Genomic DNA, 15,227 nt, shown 5'->3' on the forward strand with positions numbered 1-15,227 from the left:
GAATGAGGGCTACTCTCTGAAAGCATTTTACCATTATGAGGACTTTAGAAAAATCCAACTTTTCTTCCAGTGAGAACAGTCTTTTGTCAGCAGCAGCAAATGGAAGAGTCTCCTCTAAGTTACCAGGTTCACAGTGCAGACTTTTTACGGCAGAAGATGCTCCCAGATCTTCCAATGGTTCTGGTGAGGATGGGCTTGAAGATTTAAACCCTATCTTAATTTCATCTTCAACCTCCAATTTAAGCATTGCTACTGTATTCTGTATTTCCCTTTGTCTCTCTTCCAGGTCTTCTTGAGTCTTAACCTACGACATAAAACACAGTCTTGCTACGCTGCTGTCACATTACAAATGCATCAATCCCGAGTGATTTCCTGTGTAACTGAACAAGTCTTACCTCTGAAGTGTTTATGCTTTGACTATTAAAATCAGAAGTCATAAAATCTCTGAGCAGATACAGCCTTGATTCTGAAATTAACTTTAATTGCTTATGAAGTCGCTCTGACCAGAGGAAAGTTACCAAGGCACAAGCAGTTAACTTAAACCTATTCGTACTCTGACCTAGCACAGCCTTCCTCGAACGCTTTGTAGTCACTAAAAATGTACTTCTGTGAAGAACCAGATTTATAAAGGACTTACAAACAACTTATAAACAGCCTAAAGGTGGGACAATGTGGAATCACCGTTTAAATTACAGCTAGTAACAGAAGAAGAAAATGCTGGTCCAGGCTGGCACTACCAAGTTAAGTCTCCAGTGAGTAGCTTTGAACTTTGATAACATCTAGTGATCTACATACGTTATGCCTCCAGTTATGCCAGCGTCCTATGACCAAACCTTAATGCAAACAGGAGCCACGGTCCTAGTTCTTGATTGAGACATTACATAAATTAAGCTGACAGCAAATGAAACAGTACAGTTACCATGTATCTTTGTAACATCCAGATTTAATTATTCTAAGGAATAGCTAGGACTCCCCACCACCATCCTCAGCTCATCCCTAAAAGACACGGTCTCTATTTCAGGCACCACTTCACTGGGCGAGAGGGACCGACCCATTTGAAGTAGCCTAATCAGGGCCTGTAATTCTCTACCGTGTGACGGGAAGGTAACCATGCAGTTGTGCCACTCCGCCTTGACCCCCAAGATCTGAAGAACTGCTTTAGAGCTTGGCAGCCTTAGACTGAAAACTCAGCACCCGACTGACTGGCTGGAGTTGGTCCGTTTGTTTTTAAACCAGGATTACTGAGCTGTCCTACTCAGTGTTAGCAAAGCGTAACCTTCCAGATTTGAAGAAAAATAAATAAATAAATAATTGCATAGCAATTTTAAGTACTGTCAGTCTGCTTCATAGGAGGAGATTCAAAACGAATACAATATAACCCTGTCTAGAAGAGACAGCTTTCCCTCCGACCTGCCTAGATTTGTCTACACAGTTATACCTGGTTCTGGAGATCCATATAGTCCTGCTGGATCTGGCCAAGCTCTTTAACAAGACGCTTGGCTCGTTCCCGGTTATGGTGCGCTACTTGTTCAGCAGTTGCTATATCGCTCTGCAAACAATTATTTTCATGCTTTTGTTCCTAGGAAAATGCACAAAGATTGTCTTTAATGTGAGCACTCACTTCAGAAAAATGGATAAAAAGAACCCACACATGACAATCTCTTCAAGTTAAAAGGTAAAAACAGCATAAAGTAAGTGACTAGAGAGGTATTCTGCAGCACAGTCTAGAAATACCAGAATTTGTTTGCCTCAAGTTCTGTCTAGTCATGAAGTTATAATGCATGACTTTTGTTCTTCCTGCAATAAAAGGGGCTTTTTTATCATTTTGCCAAAAAAATCACCAAAAACTTCCAATATTACCCCCATCCAATCAGGGCTTACTCGCAGTTCTCTTTCAAGCTGTGTCCTCTGCATTTTCATTGCTTCTTTCAGACTCAAGATTTGTTTTTCTGTTTTTTTCCTCTCTGATGCCAGCTGACCTTGGAGGTGGTTTAGCTCAGACCTGGAGAGTTCTAGTTCTTTTTGAAGAGACTGAATTTCTTTATTTTTTTGTTGTAACTGTAGTTCTTTCTCTGAGATCTGATGTTCTGTAATCAACATTTAAAATAAACACTGATTAGCAGAAGTGTAAATACCTTGGTACATTTCATACGCATAAGATAGTTTCAAACATTTTTCTGCCAAACACTGTTTGGAAAAACATTGGCACAAGGTGGGAGGGGACAGAAAACCAGTTTGCTTTAGAAATTCAGTTCTTTCAACAAATCAATTTAAGGATCAAGAGTCAATCCAGGCGCTGAATTAAAACCAAGTGACTTATTTGTACAACAGATCTTACTGTATTTTCTGATAGTTTCTTCAAGTGCTGCGAATTGGGATGCTTCATTTTCCAGCTTCCTGTTGTTTTCTTCTGTCAGCCTTACTTTTGCTATTGCCTGCTCCAGTTTCTTTTGTTGATCTGTTAGTTCCTTTTCCAGGAGTAGTTTCTGATCTTTCAGTTTAGCAGTACTTTCTTCCAGTTTTTTTCCTTCACACTCTGAATTTTGCTTGAGCTGATGAAGAATCTGGCAAAAACAAACAAGAGATCCCATCAATTCAAACTTTAACTAGCAGCAACTCAGTAAGAACAAATACCATCACCAGAAGACCTAAGTTAAAACATCAGAAATCTGAAAGAAGAAATGTAGTATAGTACTCAATTCAAACAAAATTCATCTTTTTTCCTTTTTTTTTTTTTTTCCAGGACAGTTTCAGTTCTTCTTCTGGCTAAGACTTTGTTGAAACTGCTCGGCCAACATATGTTAATTTTACTACAGGAATATATGATTAAGCCCTAGTTTTCACAAACAGCTGATGGTTTTGCACAGAAATACAGTAGAACAAGAACTAGCTGCAAACATTAATCCACTCAAAATCAAAAGTAAACTTCAGGAATAGAGGACCATGAACTTTTTGATGCTAATTTTTGAATTCTAGAATACAGCTGGACTTAAGTTTTGATTAGTTTCACTTGAAATACATTTCATCAGTTCAGGTATACTAAACTGTTCACTTACCTCCCACGAGAAATAAAAATCATGGGAAGAAATTCATTGAACTATATCTAGCTGCTATATTTTGTCAGCTGACAAAGCAAAAAGTATAGAGAATAATCTGCGCCAGCCCATTCCCTCATCTGTACCAGTAACACAAGAGCAGCCCACATACAACATTGTACAGTGCCTGCCACTACACTAGCCCTTCATGCACTCAGCGGTCATTGCTGATTTTACTGGTTTTGTTATCAGTCCAGTATACGATGACCTTGCCAAGAAGGAACAGTCCTTTGTTGGGACACAGTAGCTTTCACTAAGACATAACTGAATGTTGAAGCTGTGTGTTCATTGCTATTCCTCTAGAAATGAGACTTCATGTTTCTTGCACCGAAAGCTTTTCTGTCTGCATTACTTTTAGAGGCCAGGCAAAAGCTAGACACGTTATCAGGCTCATTACCGCTTCTTGTTTGGCTAGTTCTGTTTCTTTCTCTTTGATCTCTTTCTGGAGCTTCTGCAAATGGTTCTCCCTCCTTTTCCGTCTCTCTTGGCAATTGTTACATTTCTTTAAACTTTCTAGGATATCTTCTTTCAGGGTTGCCTGCTCTCTAAGCAGCTCTTCCTGATGCTTTTTATTATTTTTCAAATCCTGTAACATAAACAGAAAATCAAGTGACATAACCAGCTGGTAAAGGTTACAGGTGTCTGGCTCAACAGGCTTGCATTTGAAAGAAAATAACTGATCACCCCTAAACACACTGAAAGACTACCTTCTTTTTAAACCAGGCACTGAGTGAATAAATACAATAGGAACCACAGGATGCCTAAGTTTAAAGATGCCAGAGTAAAGGCTGTACTGCACTTTAAAACAAAAACAAATTGTCTTTGCTAAAGACAAACACAAAACAAAAACAACAACAAAACACACAAAAACAAACGGTAAAACAGGTTGATTTTGCCTCTATACCTGAACTGTTTTCAAGAAAGATCAATGTAAACAACAACAACAAAACCCACCAAACTGCCACCACCCCACCGCACAAACCCACCCCACCCACACACTCCCGTTAGGTACATTTGGGAGTAACAGCCTGACAGGGAGCCTCACCACAGTTGCCACTTCCATTCATATTCAAAAATGGAAAACAAAATAGGAATCACCTGGTTAGGTACCTGTCATAGTCCAAATCACTCCAAACTCAGCAAGACCAAAGAAACTAGACAGTGTTTATCAGCTATGCAAAGTGTCTGATTTCAAGATAATGTGCTTACAGGAAGAGACAGGCAATGGACTATCAACGGTGATAAAAAAAAAGGTCCCTTGTTTCTGTGCAATCTAGTCACTACATAAGAAAAAGCATAAATTTGACAAAAACTAACCTGTTCCACCAGATGAAGACGTTGCCTGGAGTCACTGAGTTCTCCTTTCAGCATTTCTAGTTCTTCCTTTTTTTCTAGAAAAACATTTGAAGAAAGACATTTTCAATCAGCAATCCACAAAGTAACTAGACAGATAAAATTTCTCTTCTTGTAAATGAATAAAAAAGTTTCCATCTTTCTGACACATTAAATACCTTCTGCCTGTAGATACTTGAGCATAACAGACCATTTATCATACAGTACAGTTACACACACTGTGCCTTTTAATGCCATTCTTTTAAACTACATTACAGCTTAAAAAGAAAATTTGATCTTTACCTTGAAGATCTTTTTGTACAACAGTAATATCTCCATTCAGTGACTTTTTTTGTTTGTTCAGTAGATCTATCTCCTGCTGCAGGCTTTTAACATCCAATTCCATTTTTTCTACGTTGGACAATGCAGTTCTGCTGCTATCTTCAGTAGCTATTAAGTCTCTGTAAAATGTGAATGTATGTTCTCGGTTTGTTGGAAGTACATGGTGAGGACTCTAAAAGCAGTTGCATTTCAGTAGTTTTTTCAGCTCAAGGACATGTTACTTAGTAGTCATGAGAACAAGAGAAGTCTCATTTTAAGACTTAACATCTTGCTTTTCATAACGTTCTCATTGCATTGCCAGGATGTAACAAATGCTGCTGCATTCAGCAGCTTCAATTGCTGCATACCTTCTGTAAGTCTGCTATAGACATTCTACAGACATACATACTTAAAATAAAGCCTCCGCAGGGCGTAAGAAATGACATATTCTACAGTATTCTATAGAATAGATAGATTCCCATATTGTGTAGGGCACCTCAGACTTCCAGTAATGTTTTTAACCAGGATAAATTGATATTCAAGACACTTCCCATCACTTCTGATCTTCGCAGAATGCATATCCCCCCCTCACACCTTCTGGTTTGTGACAACTTCTTTTCCAAACTCTGACAGTCTTCTTCAAGCTTTTGCTTTTCTTTATTCAAAGACTCGATATTACTTTGCAGAGTGCGCATTTGAGAAACCAGATGTTCATTTTCCTGACGGTCTTTCTCAAGTAGTTGTTCCTGCCAATCTACTTCCCCTTGCTGACACTGAAATAATCTCTGAATATTCTCCAATTTCAACTTCTCCTAAGAAAGAAAATATTGTGAACAACACATATGGTGAAAAAGAACAAGTTAACATCTTTATCTGCAGCAGTTTAAAAACCTTTCATTCACAGATCATGTGCAGGCAGATACAGTACTCTGTAACTACTGCATTAAAAGAGGGAGGAACTGTTTAAAGTGCCAGATTCATTTGAGTGCATTTATGATAAACTTTAGCATGAATATTAGGATAACAACTGGAAGATGAGGGTGCAAGTATTCATTCCTTCATAGCTTAATCACTATAGTTTTCTCCCAGCCCTAAGATGAGTAGCAAATCCCTTCATCACGGGGATTTTGAGAGAATGACCACTTAAAGAGCTACATTGACACATCTAAGTAAAGAAGTGTTATCCTGGGCTCTGACCTAACAGTCCCGTAGCTATTACAAGGCTGCCAAATTGATGCCACTGATCTTCCTGCGTGCTCGTGGCAAAGTTGAATGCCTGTCCGCGTTCATCAAAATAGGAAGAGACTAGCTGAGCTGAAATACCTTTACAGCTATAGAAAGCATCATCCAGCTGAGTTAGTACGCTGTCTTCCATACCAACTTTGTAAGTGAGGGCACAGATAGAATTTGGATAAAAGAATATGGAAGCTAATGCTAAGAAAACTGTATTCATTATTCTGCAGATAACAGAAGAGCCTCTTTTTCACCCTCCTTCCCGTATATGCACCAAAAAATTCCCATAATTTTAAAGTGCTCAAGCAAGCTTTTCTATGATAAGCTGAAATCAAACTAGTGACTCAGATTTAAGAGCACAGGGACTCTGTCACCCAGACCTTAATAGAACCACAGAACATGCAGGTCTCTTCTTCCAGTTGCTGTACTAGCTATAAAAGAAATACTCACTTCTAGAACTGCAACTTGAGTCTTTTCTAGTTCGTTGATCTTTTGGTCGTGTTGTAGTTTCAAACCTTGAAGTTCATTGTTTTCAATCTCCAGCATTTCCAGAACATGTTTCAGTTCTAATAAGATGAAAAAAATCAAAGGTTATTAGCATGCACATGAAATTAATTCTATTCTTTAAAAAGACATTAAGAAAAAAAAGAAAAAAGGACAATGCTGATATCATCCCTGTAAAAACTACATTTTCATTTGCTGTGGCAGACACAGCAAGTGTTCTATCTGATGCTGTTCCACTGGAATGTTGCAGGTCCCTAGGTCTCCTGTTTTTCCTGTTTTCTAGGGCGTTATTCTGGGACAAGTACCTGACAGACAAATTTTTTTTTCAGAAAGTACAAATTTTGCAAGCTAACGCTGATTATATTTCCCATAATCTGACAGGATGTAACTGCCTGGAAGGGCAATCGTCCATTTCCCTTTGCACCGATGTTTAATTCTTCTGTCAGCGTGTCACAAGTGGCTGGTATCTCCCAAACATGTAACACCAGAACGCAAACTTAACCAGTTGGTCCTGATGGTAGATTTGTTTACATTTCCCACTGGGATGAAGAACTCCAGTCCCAAAACCAAAGCAGCACTAAGCACAGCCTCAACTCAAACACAAAGAAATGGTCAGCTCTGTACTGCGTACTGGAGAGTCTGAGTCTCCAACTACACCAGTTACACAGAACTCTTTCTCTCTAGGACAATATTTAAAAAGAGTGAAGAAAAGATGACTACACAGATGTACGACTAGCAGCTTAGAGTGTATTTCTATTTAAATTGCACAGATTAATACCTACCTATCTTATGTTTAGCAATTTGCCCAAGTATTCCTTGAAGGTTTTCTTCCTCTTCTCCAATATCCTTCTTTATGAATGAAAGCTGTGTTCTTTTCTCATTTATTTGGACATCCAGTTCTTTCCTCTCAACAGTAAGCTCCTTCAGAAGCAGCTTTATTTCCTGTGGAAATGTATCAGTGTTAAAATGACTGTCAATATTTGCCATTTGATTTTTTTTTCTTTAAATAAATTGTAAATATTTAAAAATATATTTTAAAAGTCTGTCAACTATAAACTGGACAGTTTAATTGCAGAATTTATAGTTACAGTTAACAATTAATATAACTACAGTTATAGTTGACAATTTAAAGCATTAGTCTTGTGAAGATTTTGAGCTAGAAATCTCACCGTAACAGCATAATTCAAGTGAACAGTAGGTATGCCTTAAAACAGGAAGCCAGACAAAACATCCTCTCAACTACCACCCCCACCCCCCCAAAAATAATTTTGATCCTGTTTTTATTTCAGTGCTGAGAGTACAAATCTAGTAAAGTCTTTCTTCCACAAGAAAGTATAGATGCCTCTCTGAGCAAGCAAACGGGAAGGAAGGAGACAGACAGCTGACTTATGCCAGCTTTGTTAAATTTTATGCACGCTAATCAGATTGATTTGCTTTAGCTGATTGCCTCAGCAACAGTAAGTCATTCAGAGACTTCTATTCAATATAGTTTCATTCTCAAGGGACCAATCTGTAAGTATTAACAAAATTAGAAGAGTTCTATTTCTCATCTGTGCACCTGGTCTTAAGCACACAAAACTGTAAACTTGCTTGTCCTATTTTTCAGTGGTCTTGGGGAGGATATAGAAAGCAGAGCTAGTTTTGTGGAAGTTCTGTAATGTTTTTGATACTTTATTCTTTTGCTGTTCTTCAAAGATATAATAAATTGAAAAATCAGAGTTACTCTTATTTGGCGTTGTTTTTCATTTGCTTCAGTCTCCCCATCTCGAAGAGCTTCTTTGAGGTCACCTTTCTTTTGACAAATACAGTCTTGAAGGGCATGGAGCTGCTCTTTTCGTTGACTTAACTGTTGCTCCAGAAACAACAACTCTTGTTGCTGAGCAGTAACCTATAATGTAGAAATTCAGAAATTTAACAGAACAAGCATCTGAAGGCTTCTGAAGCTACACAAATATACAAAAATAAATGCAATGCACTGTTCCCAGACAGATTTATTTGAATTCCATAGCACATAAGGATTCCATCAGCGCAGTGAGCTAGACCCGTGTTACAAGGCCAATGCTAGAGACTAAGTTCTGATCTGGACAAGCACAGTCCTGTATCTCAGAGGTTGTTACGCTTCGTGTTCTGAAGCATAATAAGAACATAGAGAACTCTGCAATAATATTTACTATGCAGAAACACCAGCAAGACTGGGGTCATACTTATCACAAGTCAAGAAAAATTCAAATTACCAACATTAACATAAAATTATGAATTAAATTCTTCAGACGAGGTAGTTTGGAACATAAGATTCCCCAGTTACATTAAAAACAGTAAAATTGATAGTCCACAGTTAACCAGATACGCGTTACCTGATCTTTCAGTCTTTCCAGTTCAGTTTTCTTGCACTGAAGAATGTTTTCTGCTTCTCTGAGGATCTGGAGGTGATGTTCTTCATTGCCTTCTGCAACTTGAACATCTCCTTGAAGCTTCTGAAGACTGACAGTGAGAATAAAAGCATGGTTCAGAACAAACAAGAATATAATTAGGCAGTAACTTACCAGAAAAGGTCATGATTAGCATATCTAATATTATTTAAGGTAAATTTAAGATAAATTCACCTTTCAGTCAGCATTTTTATCTTCTGGTTTAAGGACTGGAACTCAGAGTCTCTTGCAGACACCATTTTGTTGATTTCCTTCAAAATACCTTCTTGTTCCATCTTATGCTGTTCTAAATCCCTTGTATCTGCCTGTAATAATCTAAAGAAGCATTTATGCCATTTCATATTAATATTTTAACAGCTCTCCCTCTCCAAAAGCATTATCTTGATATTTGAAAGAATCTTGTTCTTCTCCACGTTTAATAGAAATTCACAAGAACAGCGTACCTTAATTGCTGATCTGCTTTCACAAGTTTAATGGCCATTTCCTGAGCCCTTCGCTCCAGCTCCTCTGCCTCAGTTTCAGTACGGGACAAGTGCTGTTTGGCATGATTGTACTTTTGAATAGTGTCTTTAGTCTAAAGCAAAAATTGAAGATTGAGACAACACAATTCCATCTTACCCTTTGCACACCTATAATCTGCAGGTTAGCTGTCTCCTCTTGCCCCAGAAAAAAAAAATAGAAGAAAGCATCCTCCTCTTTGGCAAGGACCAAAACATTTTTCTTTTAGCACACATTATCCCAGGGCTTATTTTAAAATAGAAGCATTTTTAAAAGGCTGCAGGTTACACAAGTAAACATAAATGGCTTAGACAAAAAGCAGACATTCTCCACCTAAAACAATCTTAACACAAAAATCCTTCTGCACTTAGTTACAGCTTTACATACCTTTCCCCGTGTGCTCTCAAGTTCCACTTCAGCTTCCGAAAGTAGCCTATCTGCCTCTCTAAGCTCTGCTCGTCGTTTTAGAAGTGTCCTCTCTATACATTCAATTTCCTCTGCAATATCTTCCTGACGCTTAAGAGATTTTTCTAGCTGTAACTCTGCCATTAGGTTTTCAGTATACCCTTCAGTGAAGTCCCTAAAACACCAGGAAGAAAAACATTGCATTAAAATATGAAATGTTAGAGGCCCAGAAGCCTCTTGTAGTTACTCCATTTTATGTACTATACAAGCACATTAACTGTAGAGGCCTAGAAGCCTCTTGTAGTTACTCCATTTTATGTACTATACAAGCACATTAACTGTAAAGGTGTCAAAATTGACTAAAAGTTTTAGGTATTTCCACATGCTGACTTTCTACATGTTCTAGTGCAATATTCTTACTTGCGTTTGTTATATTTTTGAGCTGCTCTTCGCAGCTCTGCTACTTCACATTCCAGCTCTTCTCTTTCATGCAGAAGATCATCTATGTTTTGATGTAATTTTTCCACCTCATTCTTGCATTTATGTTCAGCTGTCCCTGACCGTTTATCTCTGGATTTCCAAGACTTTAAATGATGCACAGTATCTTCTAACCTTGAGATTTCATTCTCCTACACAGAACAGAAAAACAGGAAAATAAGTCTTAATTTTCCTATTTCAGCCCTCCAAAGCAGGGCTTTGAGACACAGGAGCACCTACAGATAACAGACACCAGACTATATACAGAAGACAGAGCATTCTTATTAGCAAGCTCTCTCAGATCCAGGATCTTGCTAGAAAAGATTTTTTAAAAATGAACTTTTAAATTTGTAGAAGTCAGGTATTATTGTTTTCCCTCATTTAAGAAAGCATATAGTAAAAGATGCTCCTAATCTATTCATAAGTCAATTGCCTACAGCTAAACCTGCAGCCTACAGCTCTGTATCTTACCAAATCATGATGTTCAGGCACATTGCAGTGAAGTACTCCAACAGGAATGAGTGGTAGAGTAAAGTTCGGAGGAAGAGGGCCATAAACAACCTGGGCCCCCACAGGAGGAGGGCCATAGATAACAGATCCAGGAGCAATTGAGCCTCCATTTGCAGCTGCAGGAGGAGGGCCATACACCACGGTTCCTTGAGGTACAGGGGCACCATTTGGAAGGGCTGTGTAAATAACTGTACCAGGTGGCTGTACAAAGGCTGGGTCTTCATGAACATGAGCTTCCTCATTTCCTTTATCATCTTCTTTTGTTTTTCTAGCTTTATGTACAAAAAAAAAGTTAATCACTTTTTAAATGAAACATCTTTCAAATGCACACTTCAAAGTAATACACAGTATATATACAAAAATAATAAACACTGCTTGAACTAAATAATGAGTTCAGCAGTAAAACATTTGTAATTCACTCATGCATATCAAAAACATTCATTATGAACTCTAAGCAAATCCATGCTTGGTATGCTCCTGAACATTTTGAGACCATGAGACTGACTTACCTTTATCAGGATTCATTTTGTACAACCTAGTTCTGACTGGTGAATACACCCAACATCCTCTTGGATTGGGTAAGTCTTCCTTTCTGATTTGACCATGCCCTCTCATAGGCGGGGATGTGCCAGGACACAGTAAACCCACTCCAGAATCTTTTGTGCTGTGGGAAGCAGGAGTCGAGGCCTAAAGAAAAAAAGATGTGTTAATGAGGTACCCCACTCTACATAATAAAGGTAAAATAATTAATTAGCTGTAGGCATTCTAAAACATTGTTTTTTTCAAGAACATGCTATACATAACTGTCTTTCTGTATTTCCAAACATTTTGCTGCTTTAAAGAGCTCAAATATATTTTCTCATATTATCAAGCAAGTGATATACATAGTAATGTTTTTATAAAAATTGTCCTGTGCTATGGGGGAAAAAAGTCTGAGAACTGTCAGTATGCAGGGCTGTCTTCAACCTATTACCAATATGACAGTAGAAAGTGACCAAAGGAAAAAATTAATAAATAAAAATCCAGATTTGTGTATCTACAGCTTTGCTGGAAACCAACAGATGTATGTACAGCGTCCCTTTTAAACTCTTACGTAAATGAATTTACAGTACTGCATTTTGAAAGGTGGCCTCCAAGTCACGTGTTCAGATTTCTATCACTAAATAGCTCTGCAAAGACTTTGTCGGCAGACCTGTTTGTTTACGTGTTGTTTCTGTATTTTTCTTCCGTGCCAGTCAATGTTTTTCTTAAGTTCTCCCCAGACCTAGCAAGATTATAGTGGACTTTCCCCATATCATATTGCTCTCCACATAGTAGGATTTGATTTTCTGACCTGTGATGATGGCATGTAATACCAATATCCCCTTCTTTTCAGTGGATCTACTATACTGGTGATGTAATCGTTCTGGTATGAAAGCACATTTCTGAGTGCTGCAATTTCATCTTGTAAATTGTCAATTTCATCCTTGTTACCTGTAAATTAATCACATGGTTTTAAAAGCATGTAAGGCTAATAATAAAGCCAGAAACATTCAGAATTTAACTAAATTTACCAGAGGTAAACTGGAAAAGCTAGAAACCGAGAAGTGCTAGGACTGTGGCTGATCCTTAGCCATCCATTTCTTCTGTTCTATATATTCAAAGAAGCAAAGACCTGTACACTTTACATAGCTGTACTTTGTGCATTTCAAATGCACTGTAGAAATACTGTACGTTGGAAATGTTAGGTCTTGCTGTTTTCTTCATATACATAGATACAGAGAATCCACTGAAGCAGAGTTATTTAGGGACTGAATATATGTAACGGTGTAAGAACTGTACAGAAAGGTATCCTGAACAGTTTCTTCTACAATAAAATTACAGAGCTCTGAACAGCTTCCCACAAACAGTAAGAAATACGGAGAAGAAAATGAGTTCTTCTGCATTCACGCTTAACTGCAAGAAATGGAGATAAGAGATATTACCTGTCCCACTGTTATCCAACAACCATCTTAAATGGTCAATTTCTGCTTTCTGTTGTTCCAGAGTGTCATTTAGTTGATCTGTTTCAAACTTTTGAGAGCTTGATGCAACATTCTTCTCACCAGCTTTCTCCATTTCATGCTGTAACTATTTTAAATGAGTTAAAATCAAAGCAAAGCACTTCAGTTTAAAGTAGACTACACTAAAGCTTTCAAACAGGCTTACGTTTTCCTAAAGAAGTGGCCATTTGGCACAATGCACATACTACTTTGATACAACAAAATTGTTCTTCCCATCCTCTCTTATGATTGAGGCTTAAATATCTTTATGTGACTGTGTATGTTAAGTAAACCTGTCACCTGTTCGCTAAGTCAGATAACCTAGTCAGTAAGGTTTTCACTTTGTTCTTTGCAAGTGTAAAGTGAGGGAAGAACACTGTGACTTGAAGAAACTTGAAGAAAAAGACTATGGCAGACAACTGAATATAGCAGTTTCAGAAAGTTGCTGAACCACTCTTTTACCCTCCTCATATAATATAGAGGAAACATTGCTCCAACTTACTTGTTCTTCCTTCTGTTTTAGAAGTTGTTGTAACAATTCTATTTCTGCTTCTGCTCGGGCAAGATCCCGAGCTGCACGAGCTGCTTCAACACAGAACTCTTCAGCTTCCTCAAATTCCTAAAATTGAAATTTTATTTTAGCTTTAGTTTGAAAGAATACTTCACAAATTTGCAGACATATGAAAATTTGTGAAATGCAGACTAATGAGAAACATCATCACTTGTCTGTTCCAGATGGACACTTAAGTTTACGTAAAATATTTTCTCCTTTAACTTTAGCATTTCTACAAAGTAGATGTTAGTATGTAGCCAAAAATAATTCCCAGTTTTAAAAGCCTGACTTATAAGAACTAAATTCCATATTTTCTTCTATTTGTCTTATGTAACAATGTATTATTTATCGTTTGATTTTCAATTGCTAGAAGATCAAACTTGCCTCTCCCTCACATTCCACCATGCAGCAACATAGCCCGTCCAAACCCAAGTTTGCTCAGACATTCATTTATTATATTTCAAGATGAGACTGTCCAAAGCAACAGCTTCCATGTGGCAGGCCAATTCAAAATAAAGATTTGAACTTGAATTTAAAAGCAACACCAGAACTGCTACCATTATTATGACATTAGAAAGCACTGCTTAATTATAACTAGCAATTAATTATCAATGTTGATTTACCTCAGCTCGTTCCTGATTAATTCTCAGAACAGTCCCATGAAGAGCCTTCAGCTGATTTTTGGCAATGGATAGTTCAGCAGCTGCCAGTTTATCTGAAGTGATGATTGCTCTCTTTAATTCCTTCAGTTCTTTATCTAGACTGGCAAATTGCATTTGTGCCCTGGCATCTTCTAGTTTTTTCTGAAACCAGGAAAACAATAGGATTTATGATAATTTTCAAATAGAAAGCAGCATGGAAGAAAGACTTCCCTACACATCCTATTTTGTATTGTATGTAGAGAAGTATCAGAAAAATACAAAAATAAGGGTTACCAATAAAATTTAAGGAAAAGACAGGTTATATTTAATTGCTATGTTTCTTCCTGCATTCGATCTATGTCTTAAAATGCAAAATAATTCAGAAGTTTTTTTAATTTTCTTTTCCTGGGACATCAAACACTGTGCATGGACGTGTCCATACTCATTCTTACCCTTTTCTCTAAATCTTCCAGCTGAGCAAGAATAGTCTCTTTTTCTTCATCTGCCTCTTGGAGCTGTTGATCAGCAAGGCCCTGAATTTCTTCCATGCTCTTTATTTTTTCAAGTAGATGTCGAATTTCATTCTCTAACTGACGGACCTTGTTCTTATTCTGCTTGTTTTCAGATTTAACCTGTAAGGGAAATACATTAGAATAAGCAGAATAACTTTTGAGAAGGTTACTGGCTATATTTTTCTCCCTGTAATTAAACTCTCTGTAGCTTGAGAGACATAGCATTCAGTCCAAATTCTAACTCACCAAAAAATGAGACAAAACTCATGAACCTGTTAATGACTCCATTGTTACATGAACACCAAAAAGCAGGTCTCTCCTCATCATCCTACAGGTCAAATTAGAGATTGCTTGTGGAAGTTTAAATGCATGTCAAATCCTACTCTTCCAAGCAAGACTTTTTCAAGCTTTATAAAACAGAAACTAACAAAAAATTGCAAAGGAGCATATGTCATATCTATCAAATACCTGATCTAAAGCAGTCTAAAGTATAAGCATACTTTTTTATTGGTGTTTTTTTTTTTGGTGCCTTAAAAATACCTTCAGTTTTATCGCTGTCTTCACAGGGTTCTTATGAAAAGAATGGACAATATTTTTCTCTACTTTAAACAGAACTTCATGGTATACACAGCATGGAAGTGGCCAGTTGTTTGTTCTCCTCCTTCAAAAGCTCTTGCCTGCTTATACAGTTTTTTA

At 37.4% G+C, this 15,227-nt stretch overlaps 1 protein-coding gene across 2 annotated transcripts in view; it reads right to left on the bottom strand.

Annotated features, from left to right (window-relative positions):
* Window positions 1-15,227, bottom strand: part of CNTRL (centriolin) — a 40,275-nt gene that overhangs the window by 2,107 nt on the left and 22,941 nt on the right. Inside the window, exons 18-40 of one of the 2 annotated variants that reach the window (XM_080562009.1) lie at window positions 14,472-14,651; window positions 14,002-14,181; window positions 13,328-13,444; window positions 12,769-12,913; window positions 12,138-12,277; window positions 11,314-11,491; window positions 10,766-11,076; window positions 10,238-10,446; window positions 9,800-9,992; window positions 9,358-9,488; window positions 9,089-9,229; window positions 8,840-8,966; window positions 8,209-8,373; window positions 7,268-7,427; window positions 6,432-6,547; window positions 5,343-5,560; window positions 4,731-4,888; window positions 4,413-4,486; window positions 3,493-3,681; window positions 2,339-2,564; window positions 1,882-2,087; window positions 1,439-1,579; window positions 32-304 (exon numbers count right to left, since the gene is read on the bottom strand). In XM_080562009.1, the coding sequence (XP_080418135.1) occupies window positions 32-304; window positions 1,439-1,579; window positions 1,882-2,087; window positions 2,339-2,564; window positions 3,493-3,681; window positions 4,413-4,486; window positions 4,731-4,888; window positions 5,343-5,560; window positions 6,432-6,547; window positions 7,268-7,427; window positions 8,209-8,373; window positions 8,840-8,966; window positions 9,089-9,229; window positions 9,358-9,488; window positions 9,800-9,992; window positions 10,238-10,446; window positions 10,766-11,076; window positions 11,314-11,491; window positions 12,138-12,277; window positions 12,769-12,913; window positions 13,328-13,444; window positions 14,002-14,181; window positions 14,472-14,651 (3,978 nt within the window). Of the gene's footprint in view, window positions 1-31; window positions 305-1,438; window positions 1,580-1,881; window positions 2,088-2,338; window positions 2,565-3,492; window positions 3,682-4,412; window positions 4,487-4,730; window positions 4,889-5,340; window positions 5,561-6,431; window positions 6,548-7,267; window positions 7,428-8,208; window positions 8,374-8,839; window positions 8,967-9,088; window positions 9,230-9,357; window positions 9,489-9,799; window positions 9,993-10,237; window positions 10,447-10,765; window positions 11,077-11,313; window positions 11,492-12,137; window positions 12,278-12,768; window positions 12,914-13,327; window positions 13,445-14,001; window positions 14,182-14,471; window positions 14,652-15,227 lie in introns of both variants that reach the window. The other variant, XM_080562010.1, reaches the window with a different exon arrangement.

The sequence above is a fragment of the Anser brachyrhynchus genome, assembly GCF_964034855.1.
Source record: "Anser brachyrhynchus genome assembly, chromosome: 19".
Classification (NCBI taxonomy): domain Eukaryota; kingdom Metazoa; phylum Chordata; class Aves; order Anseriformes; family Anatidae; genus Anser; species Anser brachyrhynchus.